Genomic DNA, 22361 nt, shown 5'->3' on the forward strand with positions numbered 1-22361 from the left:
GGTCAGTTCAAGAGATCTTTCCACAGGAGTTCATCATGATTAAATAGAGGCAAGGGAGAGGATTAAATTGAGAAAAAAACAAGCTGACAACTAGAATTTAAGGAATTGTCTTGCTTGTCATTAATAATAGAGAATCCGTTACGGAAAAGGGATAATGCAACTTGATGGTCCTCTTTACATTTTACAGTCACACAAGGGTGTAAATATTTAATCTTTCAATTAATCAATCTTTACAAAATATCTCACAAAAACATTTTTACCTATAGAAATTAGTTTCTATACATCAATATATTTTTATTTTTATAAATTATTCCATCTTTAAGTGCCTTCTATCAATATAAATGATAAAATAGACAATCAAAAATTTTAAAGCTTTTCCCAGTTGTATCCCTCCTTGTCAACATAGGTGCTGTGAATCCTCATACGTGTGTGTGTCCGCATCGGAATGTGTTTGTGTGCACGTGTGTGTGATGTGAAATGCTTCCATCCTCTCCCACCCCCAAACTCCATTAAAATAAACTATATTGTTATTAGTTCCTGATGCAATAGTGTTTCTAAAGGGGAGAAAAGAAATGCTTGACTTGGTTTCAGAAATCAAAAGATGTGCATAGTTACCAAAGTCGAGGTGTACCAACTACAAATGTGCAATGACAAGCTTAGAATAGGATCCACCTCCCAGTCAAGTCAAAGAGTGTCCTACCAATGACTTCAGTAGGAAGTGGACCAAATACTCTGAGCTTGATTTTGCAAGGTGCATGTGGCCCTGATGTAGCAAAACAGTTAAGCCCGTGCTTAGCTTTGAGCACATGAATAGTCCTACTGGAATTGATGGACTGAACGGCATAGGGAAGGATCACAAGTGACTCCAAGTCAACGGGCTACTCGTGTAGCAATTGGGGTCAAGTGCTGAGCGCCTTGCAGGATCAAGCCCTATATGAGGTTCAAGAGCTGGGAACTTCTCTTTAAAGCAATCAACACACTGAGCTCAGCCATTGAAATTGAACAAAATGTCCGCATGGGCACAGGAGGTGGCTAGCTCCCCTTGACAGAGGGTCTCCATGTCAAAAGTTTATACGTACAACTGGTGCTCTGAGCACACAACAGATTTGCTTTATATGGTAGAAGTCTTTTTGTTCCTAACCTTTGACCCATCAGTGTCCTTCATGGCTTCAAACACTTTGTGTTGTACATTCATCAAAATTCACATTGACTGCAAAGAACATAAATGCAACAAAAACAGGAAAGCCTCCAAATAGTATATTATAGTTTTCTTCTAAATATTCTCCCGTCATAATCAGAGGTGCAGTGGCTAATTTATAATTTTTCCTTTGAAGGAATCCAGATGAAAGGCCCAGATTGTTCTTCAATTACAAGTTTGCATTGATTATATATATCTTCTAAGCTATCTCCTTGGACAATAGCTGCAGTAAGAAAACATATCAATATTTATTTTAATTGTTGTATTCTACAGCATCCAGTGTCAGATATTGATGAAATGAGAAGGAACACTAGCACACTCTGATGTTATTGATTATGGAAAAGTCATACCCCTGCAGATGGCAACTAAGTTCAAACCAATGGCACCTTCCCACGACAGAGAGCCATCCCACTGCTTGTAGTGAGACGACTGAGCTAGGTTAGTTTAGAGAATAGCAGCTCTGTCCCATGGGAAGGCAGCATGGTAGGTTCCCACTGTTGCAAGTCAAGCTTTACATTTCATTTGATTTAGAAGCTACTTCAGCAGTGAGTAGCAGCAGATTTACAGCCTATTCTTTTCCTGACTTAGTTATAATAAACTCACTCTTGGCTGCAAAAGTTAACTAGATCAGGCCCAAAGTGACAGAAGGTAAAGCAACTATAATGCAAAGCACAGTGTCTATACTCTTAAATTCCTTGCCCCCCCAGCAAAAATCTGGAACTGCAGTTCAGATTATGTGCACTGTCAGCATGTGGAGGGACAACTCGAGGCTTCTGAGTGTTATCCACAAATACCAGTCCCCTGAGCAGGGAGCTGCCTAAACCCGTCCAAAGGAAATGCTGGGGCCCAGAGCAGGTCTTAGGTCTTGCTTCTTTTCCAGGTCAGGAAGAAGATGCCTTTCTCTTTCCCTCCCATGATCCGTAGCTTGAGCTCTTGCCTTGAGCTAGTGAGGAATTCTTTGGTCTGTACAAATGCAGTGATGCAACATTTGTACTGATTTCGTTAAAAGCAGTTTTGGGTCAGAGAGGGAATCAAATTAATGCAAAACTATTCCTTCAGGGCATCAAACTTCTGAGGAGTTGAATGTCTCAACTGCCCTTGAGTTTCAGGGAAACAATAGTCCCAAGCCAGGAGTCCTTACTGTGGGCACACTATACTGATATGTACTCTAGGCCAGAGACTGAGCTGATCCAGCTGTTTTGCAATAAAAGACTATACCTTCGGAAAAAATTATTTTTTAATAAAAACATACCTGTAAAATATTCTCCAAATTCTTGTTCTAATTTAATTGCTCGATCGTAGGTTTTCTTCGCTTGCTCCTCTGTAAGACGTTTATTCATTTCCCTAGAAACACAGAGGAGGTCATCAAAAAGTTTCGATTCTTACTAGAACAGCTTTCTAAAAGAGAATCACGGCTGGATTGAGATCGGTACAAGAATCAAGCAGTGATTGATCCATCAGTTCATGGGCAGTTTCAGTATTTTAAATTTAATTTCATTCTTATGTAGTATATAAACCTACATTTCCAGACTGTCTCCCATTTCTCCACTAAATTTTTATTTTGGCTTCACTGCTTTACATTCCCAAACAAAATAGGAGGCCCAAATCTGGTAACTGCTAACTGAGGTGGACTTGTGGCATCAGGAACCCATGCGTAAGTCTGGGAGCCAGGAGTTCTCAAGGTCTGAGCACTCAGAGCACTCCTGCCTCCAGAGCTGAAGCTCCTTCAGGAACCTCTCTATCTCCCAGGCCCACAGCTGGCTGTCTCAGCTGAATAAGGTTGCCCAAACTGCTGAAATGGAAGCTGGGCTTTGACCGAGGCTGGGGCTATGGAAGTGAAATCACGATTAAAGGCAGGATTCAGTCACTGAGACTCCTGAGCCTGTAGAAGGAATCCCAGAGTCATTGTAAACCCTGTAGGGAAGCCCCGGAAGGACCCAGCATATCTTCCAGGGAGACTTCTGGGTTCAGGTGGGGGCATGAGTTCCAGATATCGTGAGAAATCAAACTGAGTCTTTCCAGCAGGAAGAGTTAAGTTATTTATTTATGTTCTCTGTTCCAGTCCTTTCTGATTAACTAGAGAGATTCCCAGTCAAGTGTGTCTTGCAGATTCTAAAACATACAGGGTACCAATAACTGTAAAAACATAGACAGTGTCAGTAACATTCTGTTATTGCCAACATTTTGTTATTTGATGGAGCATTTCTGTTTCAACAGAGGCGTTATTCAGTAACTTTAAGAAATGAGTTGTCTTGCCCATGCATGCTCAGCTTTTAATACCACTGTATACTTGCAAAGAATCAAGCTCACACTCATTCACTGCCTTACACGTATATGCCTGCAGATATCCAAATTAATTAGCAATAATAAATAGAGTTTGCTTATTCTAGCATTTTTTCATAGCATGGATTCATTTTTCTTAAAATGTGATGGAAGTTTTCTGAGGCAACTAGGAAAACAAGAGAAGGGAGCATCTTGTGTTCTACATAAATCTGATTTAATGCCTCGCACTGAATCATATGATTATGTGGTAATGGCCTGTATACAGTGTGACATGGGTGATGCATGTAGGAAATTATGTGCATGATGGTGCATAAAAAAATGATCTACGACGTGCACAACAGTATGAACTTGCTACAGCTAACTCCTACCTGGCTTCTGAAAAACACCCTGTAGGATGTCCAGGATGCAAAAAGGTATTTCTAGAAATGACTTAAAGCTGTCTATCTATATAACTAACCATATAGCTGGGAACACTGCTTAAAAAAATCTCTCTGGAAGTACCAATGCAATGCAGAAAGCAGGTTTATAAAATGAAGGATAAGAAAGATGTCTTTAAAAATTTCTGACAGTTATTTGCGGATTATATAAATAGGTTTAATATATGCCAATCTGTGTCATGCTGCTAAATTTGTAATACTACTAATTCTATTTATTGGAAAATTGCTATCTAATTGAGTTCAAGTGGGCTTCTCATTAGCTGCGCCTACTTGAACATATCTTTAGGTGACTGAACCAAAACTCTGTCTTGAAGTGGGACATACCATTGCAAATTCTTATGCAAACTTAACATTTTCATCTTAAGGACAGTCAGCCAATATTCTAGTGCTACCAACATCCTCCTCCTTCCAGATCTATTTCTGGTAAATTTCTGAGAAGTTTTCCTCAAGATCTTTGAATATTAGAGGAGAAAATACAAATAAAAATATAAACAAGCATTTAAAATAGTAAGTACTTTGAAATAAGTAGAAATTTGCGTTACATTTTCAGGTTGTAGATTTGCCTGGTGTATAAAACTGTGCGAGTTGTATTCATGCCTCTGCCCACCCTGTGCCTTCAGGAGGGAGGACGGAGAAGGGGGAGGACCACGATGGCCATTTCTCATGATGAATTAAAAGTGCTGTCAAACCATAGTCCCTTCTATTTTTTTATTTCCTAGCCAGGGACCTGCACAGCTGGTGAATTCAAAATGCTTGCAAAGAGCTGTCCCTCCAGGCACATTTTCCAGGGTTTTCCTCCTCTCCCAGTGAAGAGCTCACCCAGGCAGGCTCTTCATTACTTCCAGCTCTCATCCCCATGATCCCACCACTGTCCTCCTTCTTCTAGGGACAGAGGCCGATTGAGAGGTACCAACAGGGATGCCTCTGGGATTAAACCTGTGAGGCGGAAGGAAGGAAGGAAGGAAGGAAGGAAGGAAGGAGGCAGGTTTTTTTTACAGCAATTTGATTGCCAGGACTGAATTTAATTGAAGAAAGCAGGATCAGGAGACATCCAGCTCAGGCCATGTGTTCTGGCTGCTTTTACATCCAATAGCCCACATGGTCCTCCATTGCTGTGGTCATTAGTGTTAGCAGGGTATTTCCAGAGAACCAGCGATAACCAAGTTTCAAGTGCAGGTGCAAGCTTAATTTATGCTCCCTGCACTCCTCTTACCTTCACTGTCAGATGGGTGCAAAGGAACGAATGCATAAATGAGAGTTAGACTTCAACTTTAAGTACTAATTTTGCTGCAAGTTAAATCTTATGACTTTGTTTTTCTGCATCTTCTGATTAGCAATTTTTTGTCTTTTATGCTTTTACTTTGCTATTACACTAACTTTCAACTCATTTGTATGAACAGGAGTAATAATTATGGCAGATAAACCTATAATTTTTGTGTTGTAGTAGTTACATACATAAAAAAGACTGAGTGAACACAGTTACGCTGTCATAAAAATGTCCTCTTTCTGTTCCCACAGAGCACTGGTTTGTTAAACTTCTCCATACTAAAATAATAGTATCTATTGGAAAGGTGTTATATGACTCCATGTATGCACACCCTACAACCCCTACAACCCCCTGCCACTTACATCAGAGTATGTATTTGTTTAGCCAGACCCTGAGTGATTTAGCTTCATTACAAAATAAAATAAATGATTTTTGCAAGCAAGGGTCTCAGAATTATGTCATTATTCTTAAGACAATTCTTTAAAAAGAATGATACTGTTTATATTAAAAGAGTTCTCATTTCTGTTAGAAACTAATTTTGGGTACTGTTTGATAAGATAAATACACATTAGATAGATAGATTAACTAGATAAAAAGATTACTTGTGGAGAGCAGGCTGCAGGGGATAAACTAATTTAGAATGCCTGAATTCATTACATTTTCCTGTTTTTTTCGGGAGTTGTATTGTCTTTACATAGTTTATTTATATAAGCCATATTACTGCAAAAGATCCCAAACTCGTACTGATATATAAGGACTTTTGCTGTCCCACGGAAGTTTGGATTTCTAATTAAGGTTGTCTTCCACAGGGTACTTGCAGAACAAGGAATTCAAAGTCATATAATGGATTTCAGTTTGTTTGTCCCTACCATACTGTCAACGCTGAGTCAGGTTTATATTTGGAGAGTGAAGAATAGCTTAATTTTGATTTACATTGGTAAGGAAAATTCTGCTAACTCTGCATAACTTGTTTTGTCCTAAGTGAAATATTAGCATTGCTTTGGTTTAATAACAGGATGATTGTCATAATATTTGGCATCTTCATAACACTTTTCAGTCAATCTGTTCAAGGATTTGCTGTTACATCAAATCAATGAAGCCTTTATGTTATTGCCACATTTCTGGTTCTGCCTAGTGTATTTTTCAGAGTAAGGGCCACCTTTATTTAATTTTTTTTTTTTATCACTCCAGATACAATGTCAGCATTAAACAAATAATGGAAATATTTTATGGATGGGAAAACTGTAGGTTAAGATCTATCTTAAAACAATCAACGCAGAAGGTAGGCTATCAGTCTACCCTTCCCCTTCTATACAGCAACATAATCAGAATATAATTGAATTGTAGGGCTAGACGAAATGTCAAGAAGTCATCCAGCCCAAGATGGCTTTGGTCAGGATGGGGCTGTGCAAGTACCACATACTGTGCACCATCCCCTGTAATGTGGCTGGACGTGCAACAACCTTATCACCAAAAGGCAGGGCCAGGGAGGATGCACATTCATGGGATGGGGCATGTTAGCATTCTCCAGCTCTGCCACCAGATGGTTGTGGGCACACCGTTACCGTAACCAGATACGCATCTGTCGCAGGAGGGGGGATGCCTACATTTTAGCTGTGTAAGAGATACCTATGGCATCATCTGGCATTTGCAGAGCCTTTGCTGAGGGGAAGGCACAGAGTTCAAAATTTCATCCCTATCACAGCAAATTAAGCTTATAACCCTTGCATTACCATAAGGGTACATGGAAAACAATTGATCGCAATGTATTTTATCCTGAGCTTTAGCCAATATGAAGATTACTTCCATATTTCCTCCTCAGCCTTCTCTCCTTGACACTAGGTAACCTCCGTTCCTCCTCCACTTCCAGGGTGGAACCCAGAACCAGGCCAGCGCTCCAGCTGAGGCCTCATCCATACCCAATAAAACAAAATAACTGTCTGTTGTGTCCTTATACAACACTGATGTTAATACAGCCCACAGTGGCAGTTTCCTTTTTTGCAACCACATTATCCATCCATCCATTCATATTCCTGTGTGATCCATCCCAACCGCCAGATGCTTTTCTGCAGTGCTATAGCTTAATTATTCCCTGCTTGTGCTCGTGCATTTCATTTTCTCTCATTTGCCTGTGCTGAATTTCATCTTACTGATTTTACATTGAGTTTTAATCTTATCCTCCAAAGCGCTTGCCACCTTGTTCAGCCTTGAATTATTCACAAACTTTACAAACTTGCCCAATTCATCATTCAAGTAATTCATGAAAATAACAAGTAGTCTCAAACAGGGACACAGCTCAGGAAATATACTTGCAGGATTTTTGTTACCCTCCCAGTTTAACAGTGCCACTTTCAATGACTGAGTATGGCTGTGCACACACTCTCTAGTGATTCCCTCTGGACTCTATTTCCCTAAGCTGCTACTGAGAATGTCCCATGGAGCCAGAACAAAAATCAAGGTGCAATACAATTATTGATATCCATCTCATGAAAGAAGGAAGTAAGATTGATTTGATTTGCTCTTGATACACATACATTGGCTGCCTCTTAGAACCTTTTTGTCCTCTGTTATTATATCTGAGTTGCTTAACTGTTCCCTGGATCCCAGTGTTTTTCTGAGTATTGAAATTAGGTTGCCTGGTGACAGCTTGAAGTTGGTGCCTTCTCTTTCCTTCTTTAAGTGTTATGTTTGCCCCTCTCCAGTCCCATGGGTCCTTGCCTATCCTCTTACAGACCTTCAAGTAAATGACGGGCTGACAAAGAGGCACACACCGCAAATCTGACACAGGTTTACCATCTGGTCGGTCCCCTGTGACCAGACTCTACACCCCAGGAGCACCCAAGGCTGGATGGGACAAGCCATGCTGCATGAGTCCTTGGTGAACTTGCTGCAAAGGTTGCAACAAGTACACCGAGCACAGGCAGGGAGTCCTTCATGGTCCAGCACGTAAGCCCATATGTCCCAGAGTGAAAGGTTCAAAGGCAGCTTTGGCTTCCTCCTTGAGATGCCGGGATACAGTGGATGGCAGGCAGGGAGAGCTAGTCTCCACTGTTCCCACTTCATCTCGTTATTACTGATTTTAGAGGACAGGCAAAATGTAGACTCAAGACCTGTGTTGTGCCACTTGAGACTGTACCCTGAAAATAAAATGCTTGAAGGAGTTTATACTTACATCAGAGGCTCCCATGATTTAGGCTTAATGAAGATAGCGATGGGATAGAGTTGTGCAACTTGTAGTCGTTTGATAGCATTTCCTGACACATCAAGTATACAGTGCTTGCCCTGTTGGAAACAGATGAGGATGTGTTTATTTTTACAGAGTTTGCTGCAGATCAGCCAAAAGACAGGAAGCAATTCTGCGATGCAGTGCCCTGGAACGGGGCCATTACTGGCACACCAGGGAAGTGGGACCCCAGGGCATGCACTCCACTCCTCTGTGCTCTTTCCTTTGCTTTGATGCTAATATAAAATATACACTGGAGATATTGGAACAAGCTCGTTTTTTATTTTTACTGGGATGAACTTTGTGGGGGGGAGAGGATTTTCTTCAGAGATGAGAAAAATCAGTTCAGAAAAGTAATAGGATGTCTACGTTCTTACTGGTGAATTCAGTTCTTGTTTGTGTCAAAGACTCCCTGTGTCACCCGAGGCAAGTAATTTAATCATTCTGTGCTTCGTTCTTTTGCCTCTATGAAAGTGAGATAAGTTTATTTACCTGACTTACAGAGGGAAAAGGGAAGGCTGTTTTGAGGTGTACTTGAGGTGCTGTGTTAGATCCCTGAATCGATCGCACTACCTCCAGGTACAGAAAGCACCAAGGGTGTTGTAATTCAAAGTCAGAGACTCCACTTGTGGAGTCATTATAAAGCCTATAACCTCCAGGTAGAAAGCACCAAGGGTGTTGTAATTCAAAGTCAGAGACTCCACTTGTGGAGTCATTATAAAGCCTATAAATATTAGGATGCCGTTTTGCAGATATTTTATATTTTTGGCAGAAGAATCATGTCTGAGATACAATGTGGAAACAAAAGAGATCATGTTGCATGGTCAATAAAACTAGTGTCAACCTACCCTTTCTGCCACGAATCTCACAGACTGGACACTAGTTCCATATAAATTATCATTGTACTGCCCAGCTTCTATAAATTTGTGCTCTTGGATATCTTTTTCCATTTGTTCTCTTGAAATGACAAAATGATAATCTCTCCCATCCACTTCATAGTCACGCTTTGGCCGTGTGGTATCTGCATGAAACAAAAGACAGAAGACCAAGAAGTCTGTAAAAATATTTCATGTAAAAAATGCTGCAATTAAGGTTTGCTCAGCGGACAATGCTGGGTCTACTGTAAGTGGAAGTGCTTCACATCTCGGAGCAGATCTTTGGCTGCTACATGTTGTTTTCAATGGAGTTATGACAATAAAACTGTCTTTTTGTAGTAATACCTTCTGACGTTTACCTCCAATCAATACAGACTAACATAAAATTAGGGTTTACCAGAATTCCACTTTTTTTCAGCAGGATCACACACAAACCTCACATACAAAATGCATTTCAGATTGTAAATCTAAGCCTATTACAGTGATAAAATGAATTGCAATCTCATCAATTTAATTTAGCCTTAATTATAACCCTGATTCTGATCTCATCTCTAGCAGTTTTAAGCTGGTGTATCTGCAGAGACAACAGTTTAAAATGAAGTTAGACTGCAATCAGGGCCTGAAATAAACTCAGTGAGCTCTAATGATCCAAGATATAAACACTCTGCTTAATTCAGTGTCCAATATTGCTTTCAGATTAGACAGTCTAGCTCTCACACAAATCACAGATTACTCCTTATTTTTATTGGTGGATGCTGTGTAACTGAGTTGAAACATTTTACATTTTACCAGTATTTCAAACTTTTATCTTATTTAAGAAACCACAGATTAACTGATGAGTAAACTGAGTTAGGGGTTAAAAGGCTCCTTGTTTAAAAAAATGTAACAGCTTTTGAGACAATTCTTTTGAGAAATTCTTTCCAGACCTTCACAATCTTTTTTTGTTTGTTCCTTTCCCCTTTTTTGTCCAATGGAAAAATGGCTTTTGAGAAACTCAACTACATATAGTTCATGGATGCTGCTTTCACAGCAATTTACTTCGTGTGTGGCACCAAGGGACACAACTCACCCAGCTGCAGAACGAGGAGTAAAATCATACTTACGTGGTACACATGACCCAAACTTATCAGGGAATTCAGATATCAAGTCATCGTTGATCCGATCTTTCATAGGACCCAGAATAATAACCGGCCTGGTGTAATTAACTGAACAACAAAAAGAAGGGTACATTTTGATGATCTTACTGATAATAACAGTAAATCTTCCGAAAGATGCACTAAACAGAGTTGTTGCCTTTATGTATGAAGTGAAAAATTAGGTGTACATTTTATTGAGGAATACTTTATTTATTGACATGAATAAGGAAAATGGAACGAGTACCACTCATTTTGCAGAGCCCTGTGATGGTGCATGCACGTGTAGTCAAACGACTATGTGGAAGTATATATATTTGCTATTGCTCAACAAGGTCACTCCCAAATGCTTGCAGATGGACTCTCTCATGGGGCATGGAAAGGAGATTGTAGGATTTTTTCTCCTCAGTTATATGAGTGCATCCCCCATTAAACCAGGGGGGTGCCCTCCCATTTTTGGTTTGCCTTCCCATAGGTTCATCTACCCTGCTTAGAGGCACATATGACACGAGAAGAAAAATAATAAAGGCTTCCCATGTAACAATATTGCAGTAAATCTAGAAAATCTGCATCAATATTTTGTAGACTGATTAACGTATTTATCAGTAAAGGCCATGAGAGCATACTGAGGAGAGTCCTGAGAATGTTAGGAAGCGGGGGCTAGCGAGGGAGACCCTTACATCATTTCTTTTGTATGCGATAGACCGAGTGGCCAAGAAAAAGAGCCACAGAGAATCTGGGGCTGGCACAGCAAGGCTTACTGCTCTGCTGGCCCCCAAAATGTGAAGTGAAAAATATAAGGAACAGTGACAGAAGAGCAGATGAAACTTACTTTCCTGTCTTGTGACAGGTTCATAAGAAAGGATGCAGTCTTCTTGGCCTCCTGATGAGAGAAGAAAGATAAGAGATTGAAGCTGACAAGCAACACATCAAGTACTAAAGCTTGATAAAATGCTTCACATAGAGACAGATTGGGTTCGACACTTCTCTCTGGTAATGCTCTCACCTGAACCATTCCAAAGTCCCTCATAACTTCAAAGTGCGGAGATCACTTTTTTCCTTCCCTTCCCTCCCCTGCCACTTGTTTCAATTATCTTTGCTGAAATTGGGCTTTTTCAATGATGGGCAATAAGGCTTCATTTATTGATTTGGTTGCAAGGCTGTTTACAAGGATAGTGCAGAAATTTAAGATGCAATTCTTTTGATTGTCTGATTGTTAAAGCCCTAACATGCTGCTGCAGGGCAGACCCACAGGCTACCTAAACTGAACAATTTTTATTCTCAGCATATATGAGTTTTGGTTGATCGTCCTTCTGTGCATAACCTCCTTAGTCTAGTTTATTCACAGCCTGACATCTAGCTATGAGCTATTTGATGACCCTTATCCTTTCCCTGAACACAAATCTCACAGCATCATATTTTACGCACTTATCCTCCCTCCACTCCTGTTAGGACAGTGCTGTTTCCTCATTTAGGAAACAGCGCTTAGGACATTTAGGGAACTAAAGCAGAGAAATTTGCCATGAGAAACAAATGGCACTAGATGGACCATGACTTGCATGCAGGTGTACAGCCCCGATGCATCACTGTCCTCTCCTCTACGAGAGTGCAAGAGGAGAGGGGGGAGGATTCTTCAACCTACTGCATGAATAAGTCCTAGACATTTCTCTTTCTGGGTCACTGTCACATACTTGGTACCACATAAGGGCTCTGGCAGGTTCTGAATATGACTTAGGCTTAACAAAATTTAAAATTATGATTTTATTTTTACTCAGTTCAGGGCTTATCTCTGAGAAGATCCACAGATGGGATTTTGCAACTAATTTAGATACTACAGAAGAAAGAGTGTCATAAGGGGTACCAGGGCTTTATAAAATAGACAGGGTTGCCTTCATTTCATCTGCTAGCATGCACATGAGTCTGTGTTACATTATTCTGGTGGGTTCCTGCCAAACTAAAGTGTGCACATACAGGGGAAGAGTGCTGCCTGACACCGGGTGGACGATACAGGTAGGATTTAGAGGGGCCTAGACCTCACCCTGAAGTAGTCTGACTGCTATCTGAGTCACTCTTGAGGCTCCATTAACTATATTAACAAGATTTGTATTGGATGCAACGCCTAGCTCCCAAGAAGGTACAAAACTTTTTATGGTTTAGTCTTAAGCTGAATCCCACCCCATGAATCTAATATATTGATAGATATTTTTTGTGATATATTATATAGACAGCTGTGGGAAATGTGTAAGAAAGCTTTTCAAGTAAAAGTAATGCTGTAATTAAGAAAAACAACAGAAAAAGCAAATAAAAAAAATGTACTGATGTGTTAGGAGAGAGGGAGAAACAGACAGGGCCAACTCCAACCTAGCAATGGTGCTGAAGCAGCAAAGGCAAAAACATAATTTTTAATAAAAGGAAAAGATTAGAGAGCTTTTGAGGGCAAAGCAACATAACATATGAGGAGTGTGGATAATGGACTTTCTTCTCTATTTGCAAATGTTTGATACTGTAATCACTTGCTTAACTTTGGCTTTTTGCAAAGTTAAAAACCTAGAATTATTGTTACACTAGGTTTCATACATCAGATGTATTATTCTCCCTTAAGTTTCTCTGGGAATTTTAGGGGTGATATAAAACTCAGGATGTCCCATTCCCCTGGAGACAAAATGATTCACTCTCCAGGCTGGATGAAGATGCTCCTGCACTGCCTGCCCTCCAGCCCCAGGAGCCAAGGCTATGCTTTTCAACAGCCTGAGAAAGTCAGTCTTGGGGTGGGCGATGAAGCCATCATGTACTAAGCATGTGGAGGGAAGACTGTTTGTACGAATACAATCTTATACTTGAAAATACTTGTTTCAATGGCATACAGATCCACAGAAGGGGATTAATTTCAGCTAATTTCAGAAACCTGTAGCGTCTAAGCTAGTCCCTAGGTACCCTTTGGAGGCGATGGGTGCCTACAAATAGGCAAGTGCTTATTCTAAGACATGAGTCATCTGACCTATTTTAGATGTCTACTTTGGGATGAGAGAAAAATTCAGAAGGGTGTATTTGTCTCCATTGTCCCATAACAGCATTTAAACAGCAAGGTCAGATGCAGACATCTGCATTTAAACAGTAGAATCCCATGGGAGTGACAGTGACAAGAGCAAATGAAGGAAAATAGCCAGTAACTCTGACACTGTTGTTTAAATTTTTTTCTGTGGGCTAATATTTGGCTTTGGCACAGAATTACAACCAGCACAGAGAAGCCAGCACAGATTTTACCTTCTGTTTTGCCCAGTCTCTGGCAGACATGTCCACATGCTAAAGCTGTCGTTACATCCACGCTATCAGTAGGGTATGGGCTGTGGAGACAAATGAGCCTGTCGTTTCATGGAAGTCTTGTGAAACTGTAGCCAGGCTGAAGGCAAAGAAAAAACTCCAGCCCACTCAAATTGTGCTGAAGCTTAAGCCATTGGAAAGGGTTGCAGAAAGTAAGGAGAAACTTTGAGGCTGACTGTGATACACAGGGCCTTAAAGATAGATATATTCCTGAGTGAAGGCTCTTCAGCACTGAGTTTCAGACTCAACATGGAGTGCGAGCGTGGGGGGAAAGCTGCACCATTTCCACTATTTTATTTTCTGGAAAAAGGGCTTAGGAAGCTTAAGTTTCTGTGTGAATAAAATCCTTCCAAGTACTGTCCAGACAAAATCCTGTAAGTCCTCAGAGGCTAATATGCGTGTTAACTGTACCAGACGGTATTCTTTAATGATCTCTGCTCAGTCGGTACCGCATGGTTTTGAAGTAGTCCATAAAGTATTAAGTATAATGAAGAGCTCTAGAGTCAATCGATAATCGGATTGCTATAACCTTGTGATGGCTTTGAGGTGTGAGACACAGTGTGAAATTCAGCAGAACACAGGCTCTTATTTATCATTTGAATAAGCCTCATTTACCACCCACATTAATGGCTTAATTAGCACAGGTTAGCTATATTGATCTGGAACATCTTTGTGAAATTTAACAGACAAAACAAAAAAAGAAAAAAGAAAAAGTCCTTTCTGTAGGATGCTGGCATGATCCCTTGTTCTTCAGTAAAATCCCGCAAAGTCAAAAAGAGAAGAAAAGAAAGAAGATAAGGAAAGACAAGAAAGAAAAAGGAAGCTTTCCTAAATCTAATATTCTTATGAGTAAAATTATTGGAGGGCTTTCACTTTCCCAGAATCACTATGGCTCTGCTTCCCTTTGTTCTTGGTATGCCTGTTGGTGAGTTCTCGTGCTCAGGAAGAGAGAATAACCTCGCAGCCTCTATAAACTGGGCTGAGAGGTTTTGTGTGGTCAGATGACTTTCATAAGGACTACTAATTTCAACTTTTTAAAAGATTTTATGGTGTTCAGAGGAGTAGCCCTAAAATGGATTTAAGGTGTTGCCTCTGTTTTCCCTTTCTGGTTAGATGGCAGAGGGTCTGTGAAAGACTCAAAGTCACAGTTTCAGCATAGACCTGGCAGATGTCAGGCGTTTTTCATGTAACCCATAAAAAGGCCCCATTTCCTACTGTCTTTCCAGAGCATCCAGAGCTTCCACAAGGCTGGTGTAACTGCACCCAGCACGTGAGTAATGGGGCAGGAGAGCTGCTGTAAGCTGCTGTGGTGCAGCCACCATGTGACCAAACGCCCACCTTTGTCAAGCACCTTATGCTGTGCGTATCCATGGATTTTGGCATCCTATTAATGGCTGTGAATGAAAAAAATCTGTAAAGGCATCTATGGCAGTGAATAATAAAAAAGCAGTACTTATGAAGACAGCTAAAAATTATTTATGACTTTAGAAAAATCAAAGGGAATTTTTGTGTTCATTAAAATTGCTGGACTAATGGTGGTGGTTACCATCAATACACATGTGAAATACATGTAGATGAGACAAATTAATTTTATTTTTGAGCGCTTGCCTGAATTTTGTTGCTCAGCTGGATCTAAAATCAAAGAAGGCTTATTTTTCTGTCACCATCCATTTTGGTTTTGGGCTAACGTATGGATTACCTGAGTTGGACTTGCAAGATCTTGGAGAAATCAATTTCTTGTTTTGTTTCATCTGCACAGACTGCACTGGACAGCCAATATCCTAACCTCCACTTGGGTCGGAATCCCTTTCCTGGACCTCTATTTGTGTAAGTAAACACATGACTTTTGGAAATATATTGATGGCTATGAAAGGCTGGAAATCCAATACGTAAAAAGATCATCAGTAGTCTGAGAATGAACTTATGACTGAAAAGTGCTCTATCGGCACTTTATGTTTAAGATCAATATAGCTTGTGAGGGCAGAAAATGAGACTTCAATACTTGTGCCAGTTTGAGTGTGCCTGAATAACATAGTAATCCTTGGGGAGTGTAAGGGCCAATGTAAGTGTACTAATTAATCAGTGGCCTAACACAATAATCAGGACTCCTTTAACCGTGTTCTGAGTCTTCAAATCTCATTACAAGAGTGACTTGTTCAAAGATGGTAAAAATTTTTGTTTCTAACAATTTTCCTTATTTTTAACTTTTAGTCATGTATTACCTCTCTAGGTAATCGGTGCAATCACAACCAGTTATGCAATTAGGCTAAATAGATGTGGTAATGTGTGTGTAATTTTGATGACAGCTGTAAAAACCTTTACTGAACTACACGTAAGTTAGTTAGAGACCACTTGTTGACAGATGGTAAAAATTTTTGTTTCTAACAATTTTCCTTATTTTTAACTTTTAGTCATGTATTACCTCTCTAGGTAATCGGTGCAATCACAACCAGTTATGCAATTAGGCTAAATAGATGTGGTAATGTGTGTGTAATTTTGATGACAGCTGTAAAAACCTTTACTGAACTACACGTAAGTTAGTTAGAGACCATTACCACACATATGCAGTAGAGAGACTTGAAATTCATGGCCATTATGAAAATCATGTCTTGCAAAATAAAAACTGATGAGTCCACGGTAAAAAATATGTTCTTACAAGCTTGGTTTGAAAAAGAAACCAGAACATTTTAAGTCACAGAGCTCAAAATAAACTTTCAGTCATGGTTTGATTAGCTGGTTCAGGGATAAGTCAAAGTTGGCTGTATGTATCCTTATCGCAACAAGAACACAACTTTCTGCTAGACCAGGACTTTATATACCACTCTTCAAACTTGGTTTTACTGCTGAGAACAGGTGCAAATAACTAACATGGCTATAGCCTTCATATTAGCATGGCCAATATGACGCGGTAGCAGCTGTGTGGCGGCTCAGCCCCTTTTAGATCAGGCCAACATTTGTTCCTGGCTCAAAAATACTTCTTAATTTTTTATAAAGGGCCAGATTCTGCTGTCAAATGTATTTGTGGTTCCCCCTGAAGTTAATGGAGCTGAAGGTTATTTGTTGGGATGAAGAAAATCCCACTGTTGGCTCCAGCACTTTTGCTCATTACAAACCCAGTGTTGAGAGCACTGGCAGAAGAAATCAGGTTTACTACCTGCAACAGCCTTGTTGCTAAGAAGTGGTCAAAGAATTTTCTCTTGAGACCACATAGGAGGACTTTCAATTTTATTATTATTCTGAAATAGAAAGTATCTGACTTCTGTAAAAAAGTTGATTTTTTAACCCCCGAGCCCGACACGAGCAATACTTCGGCCAGATACTCAAATTTTTAAGCAATATATTTTTCTAAATAAATATGGATGTATCAGAATATCTTCTAGAAAAAACTCAGTCAATTTGTAACCCCTCTGTTAATCACTGTTCAGGGCACAGCCTGGACAGCACTCAGAAACCTTCAACATCACTTTGGGTAGTTGTACCCCTGATTTGGAATGGTTCTAGGAATGATCAAGTAGTACAGGTTTCAACACTAGCTACTTTTCACTAAAATGCTCATCATGAGAAGCAAAAGTTAGAGGAACATGTTAAAGCAATTGCCAGAGACCCACTAGAAAAAATGCAGAACACCTCACTCTGGACTCCAACTGGCCTGTTTTTATAGGGACAAATATGAACGTCTGCAGGACAACACGTGGCACTTGCCAGTCATTTCTTACCCACACACTTTTGTTTGTGCTGGCCAAGGTGTGAATTGCTGATTTCCCACGATTCAGAAAGCAGTGGGGCAGGCAACCCCTTTCTTCCTTGGGAAACAGAAGAGAAAAGGGGCACTGGGACAGGGTCACAACCCATGGAAAACCCTTGAGCTCTCCAGCAGTTTTCTATTTCTATTTTCTATTTCTAATTTTCTATTTCTATTCCATGAATTTATCAGCTTCACTTTTTTTTCTCCTCTTAGTAGCTCCCCATGAATTTCTCAGCTTCACTTTTTTTTCTCCTCTTAGTATGCCCCATTTCACCAGTGCACAGACTGAGGGCTAGATGAGTTTGCAAGTCAACACACATGGTGTCCTGGTAAAATAACTTGTAGTGCCTCACCCTGAACACACAAATTCTCCTCAAAATGGCACTACATCACACTGAAGAACGGCTTTGCAACATGGCTGGCTCCAAATGGAGTTAAAACAAACTTGGTTCTGTGGCAGTGACTGATATTGGGTCCCATTCCCAGCTACCCAGATGCAAACAAGAAGAGCAGAAATAATAACTGCATGCTGTCTTATTCTACCAGGAATGAGCTTTACCCCGAGCACCTATTATTATTTTCCTTTCATTAGGAATAAATAAATTAGAAGGCAGTGAGGAATACGTCTTTAGGAAATGTTCACAGACTAGGTCTGGTAATTACTCTTCCCACATGAGGGATATTGATAGGCTTCTGCTGTACAGTATCCTCTCTCAGCAGTCCCACAAGGTCAGAACTGCAGTGAAATAAGACAACTTCTTCATGAAAGGCCTAATCTCTCTTATCTCCATGCCCTCACAATTTGTTGACTGCTCTCTCTGACCGCCTCTCGCTCTCCTCTGTCTGATTCTTCTCTGTTGCTGAGTCATAATTTTTCTAGGGGAGATTTGCTGCAATGAACCATGTGATGGGACATACTGTTGACATAGGGTAGCCTGGAGATCCAGAGAGTAACCATCTGGATTCAGGAGGGCTGTTAGTCCCCACAGGAGATATGCTGATATGCCATGGCCATGTAGTAACTGAACACACAGTCAGGTGAAAGTTGACATGCCACCATGGCCATCTGAATCAGTAATTTCCAAAAGCTGGTCACCAAAGTTGCTGGTTGCCCAAGGTCATGCCTTCAAATGTCATGTCAGCACACACCAATGAATCATTAGCAGATGGAATTAGGCCCTTTGGGCACCAGCTCCTGGACTTTAAAGCCACTTTCATTTGGCATAACCTAAGACTGGCTTTCTCTGCTGCTAAATGGCATAGCTCTCCCACGGGCAGAGAAGGAAGCCCTCTTGCATCTTCTTCACCAGGCAGCAGTCATTGGACACATCACTAATGTGTGGGGAACTCCAGCCAACAGGATGTAGGCTGGATGCTGCTGGGATGAGACAGGAGCTTGCCCAGATGGAAACCACCCTGGAAGGAGAGCACCTGCCACAGGCAGTTGTTACCCCAACGCTCCTTTTCCTTCTAAGCATGTACCCCAAACCTAACTACCCCAAACCATTTCTGTCCCCTTTCTTGCACCTCAAAACATACACTTTGTTTCAAGCTATTGCACAGCCAAGGAGGAACTGGCTACCTGGCCTGTCTTATGATGAAGTTTGGGAACTAGCTTTTGTGGACCTGCTCCAAATGTTTGGCTGCAACTGGGCACCCCTGTTAAGTCTCCTGTTTGGGACAGTACATCAGGCATGGGATGTGCTCAGCCACCAGCCTAGATTCTCCTCTGGGCTTTTACCCTGAGCTCACTCTGAAATAAACACACCTGGAGGAGATTTGACTCATGCAAACTTTTGAAAATTTAACCTGTTGACTCCTTCCTGATTGTAAAGTTGGTCTGGGGAAAGAGCATCTTATATTTCAAACATAAAATCCTCCTCTCCTCCTCAGTAGAGGACACATTAAAAATAAGGTCGTTCAGAATTGGATCTTGGCAGTTCAAGAGCACCTACTGTTTTCTTGTGACTCTGGCAATTGCTTTCCAAGGAAACCTTTGCAATACAAGAGAATACAAACTAATTTACCATTTCTGAATTGCATAAGATTAGCTGTTTTACTGAAACAAACCAGTGTTTATTAACAGAGCTCAACTGCTATGCACTGTATCAAGACTGGTAAATATGAGGTATGATCCCAATGATTACCTGAATGTATGCGGGTGCTTAGCACAAGTGCTGAGTGACTGGTGGAAAACTTGATTTGCTAAGCAAATGGCTTGAAAAAATTAAACAACTGGGTGATTTAGTAAGCAATCTATCATTTTAATTACCTTTTATTACATTTCCAGTAATTTATTTAATGCCTTACTTTTTTGCTTTTCAACACTTCCAGAAAAGTAGTTATATTGGTTAAGTTTTTGGGTATTACTAATAATTAGCCAGAACGTACAATCTGCCTCTTGGCTATATGACCACATGGAGTCTGTAATTCCAACCAAATCAGGTTGCAGGGTTGGGACCTTCACTTATAGGGAATCAGTGACATTCAGTGGCGGTGCCTAAGGGTCTTTTTTGAAGACTTCAATATGCATTAGGAAATCTGTACTGCCAAAATTAAGGGCTCAACAAAATTTTTGGGACTATTTCTTAGCCCTTCATACAGGCATGCAGAAATGCAAGTAAAAATTGTGACCTTGTAAAGAGGATGCATTTTGCAGATTTGACTACAGCTATGGAGTAATTTTACTCTTAAAAGATCATCAAGAAACTGCCCCCTCCCTGCCGAAATAAACTTCTTGTCACTAAACCAAATAATCCTGACTTTCACAGGCTACCCAAAGCCAGGTTTGGTTTTATGTCCCAGAATACATCCCAAATAACAACCTTCTTCCCTTTTCTTGTAAAGGTTGCCAGTTTTCTTTCATAGCTTTGTACTCAAGATGTGGTTGTAAATTTGAATTCCAAGCCATTTGCTCCAACCGTCTTTTTAACATTAACAAAAGAGTAGCAAGGAGAGAAACAAAATAAAAGAAACAAACAGAACAAGCAATGCAAAGTAAAAGGACTCTAATGGAAGCAGTAACTTACTGTAGCTACTTTCACTATTGCTGGCATTAGAAGAAACATGTTCTGCAAGAACAGTACAGCAAATTAAAGAACATAACCAAGCACCACAGAGCCGCAGAAACTTAAAAGAACTGACACAGTCATGCGAAGGTAGTTGTGCAGTGAGGAAATAAAAACTATGCAGTGACATCACCTGAAAAATCTTAGATAATTTACACAGGTAAAATGAAAGCTTTCTCTCTTGTGGTGTTTCAGAAAGAGACTATACGTATTAGCTAGGGATACGTGTCATGGCAAAGCCATGTCTTTTCTTGATGAGACAGTTAATGACAAAGTTCAAAGTACAGTATAATCCACTTGCATCTTGCTGAATGTCTTGACTAATTTAACGAACCAGAGTGTCTGCTCATATTATTCTGCACTAGCGTGCATCATTAATAAATTAGAACTATTCCTGCTAAACTTCTGACCTGTGTCCATCTTTAATCACTGTGCACTATCCCAAAGGGTTAACAAATTAACATGAAAATGGTTTTGATATCAAATATTGTAACCACATCTACTTTAATCTGTCCAAAAAAAGAAGACAAAGCTGGTGGCAAAACTAAGAAAAAAATGGAAGAAATCTTTTTTCAGACATTATCTAGCCTCAGGATTTGAGCTAGACTATGAAAACCTTTACCAGACCACCGGACGGGTGAATAGGGATACAAGATCTATCATGATGGCTCACACTTGTGGTTTGACAAGTCTGGTGTCCTGTTTCTACTATCATATTATTTAAGGGAAAGTGCAATCTATATCATATGAAGTGGCTGTTCCTAAACTGTAGTCAGCAGACTGTTTATGGTCAGTCAGACCATGCTATATGGTCTCCAGGAGGTCTGCAGAACCATATTAAATGGTGGTTTTAATAGTATCTCTGGTAGAAATGCTGATTACTTTCCACCTGAAATACTATTTGGCAGTTGAAACTTTTCAGCTGGTCCAGGAGATTTAGAAGCCAATGGTATAATGGTATAATGGTATAATGGCTATTACCCCACTATATGTGGGGAGCCACCCTGGGTTAATGAGAATGAGACACAGTGGTTAAATGAACAATGGGTACAAATAAGTCACCTCCTGACAAACATCAGGAGCCAAAATTGGTCTGATATTTGTCATTAAACCAGTGCGTGGATTAGGCTGTGGATGACCCGCAACACCCACCTGCAACTGCCTCTAAACATTCTCAGTGAAAGAAGGAACTCATAAAAGCCAAGAATCCCCTGGGATGAACCCAGAGTAGACCATGCATGGATGTCATGAAGGATGACTATGGGAACAGTGCCAAGACCACCCCTTCTCCGCAAGGTGCTGCGTTTCCCTCATGTACCAATCTAATGGCTTGGGGTTCATAGAGTGGGGCTGATGGGGTTACTGGAGCAGCAGAAATGAGAGGGGATAATATCTGATAAAAATAATAATTTTAAATTTAATAATAACTTTGATCTTGGGCTTAGTAAGAAGCTTTAAAAAATTAAACTTATATTTTGAAGAAAACAGTATGTTGACTTTCGGACATTTCATAGCAAGTTAAGAAGGGTTGTCTCAAACTAATATACTATACAGGACCCTGAAGAACTTTATTAAACAAGAACAAATATCCTTCATAGTGTGAACTGTCATCAAAAAGCATAGGTGAGTTGAATATTAGTGAAATTTGGATGGGCAGGAATGTCTAGAGGGGTGTCAGTAATTGAAAGCTAGGTGCGATATTAATAGAGACACTAGAGCCTATATAATACCTCTGTGCTACTTTTCCCTTAGCAATTTGCAGAATTCTGTTATCTCCTTTCAAATGGTTGGATGTTGTGGAGATTTGTCTT

At 40.2% G+C, this 22361-nt stretch overlaps 1 protein-coding gene across 4 annotated transcripts in view; it reads right to left on the reverse strand.

The window, feature by feature from the left end:
* Positions 1-1314: 1314 nt before the first annotated feature.
* Positions 1315-22361, reverse strand: part of DLG2 (discs large MAGUK scaffold protein 2) — a 1087547-nt gene continuing 1066500 nt past the window's right edge. For 2 of the 4 annotated variants that reach the window (XM_019472611.1, XM_019472612.1), the window contains 7 exons: positions 20512-20553; positions 11249-11299; positions 10387-10488; positions 9257-9429; positions 8358-8467; positions 2451-2542; positions 1315-1421 (listed from right to left, as the gene is read on the reverse strand). In XM_019472611.1, coding sequence (XP_019328156.1) covers positions 1315-1421; positions 2451-2542; positions 8358-8467; positions 9257-9429; positions 10387-10488; positions 11249-11299; positions 20512-20553 — 677 coding nt within the window. The remainder of the gene's footprint in view (positions 1422-2450; positions 2543-8357; positions 8468-9256; positions 9430-10386; positions 10489-11248; positions 11300-20511; positions 20554-22361) is intronic. The other 2 variants (XM_019472613.1, XM_009281321.1) reach the window with 1 other exon arrangement.

This window comes from Aptenodytes forsteri, unplaced genomic scaffold, assembly GCF_000699145.1.
Source record: "Aptenodytes forsteri isolate BGI_AS27 unplaced genomic scaffold, ASM69914v1 Scaffold180, whole genome shotgun sequence".
In the NCBI taxonomy this organism is placed as follows: domain Eukaryota; kingdom Metazoa; phylum Chordata; class Aves; order Sphenisciformes; family Spheniscidae; genus Aptenodytes; species Aptenodytes forsteri.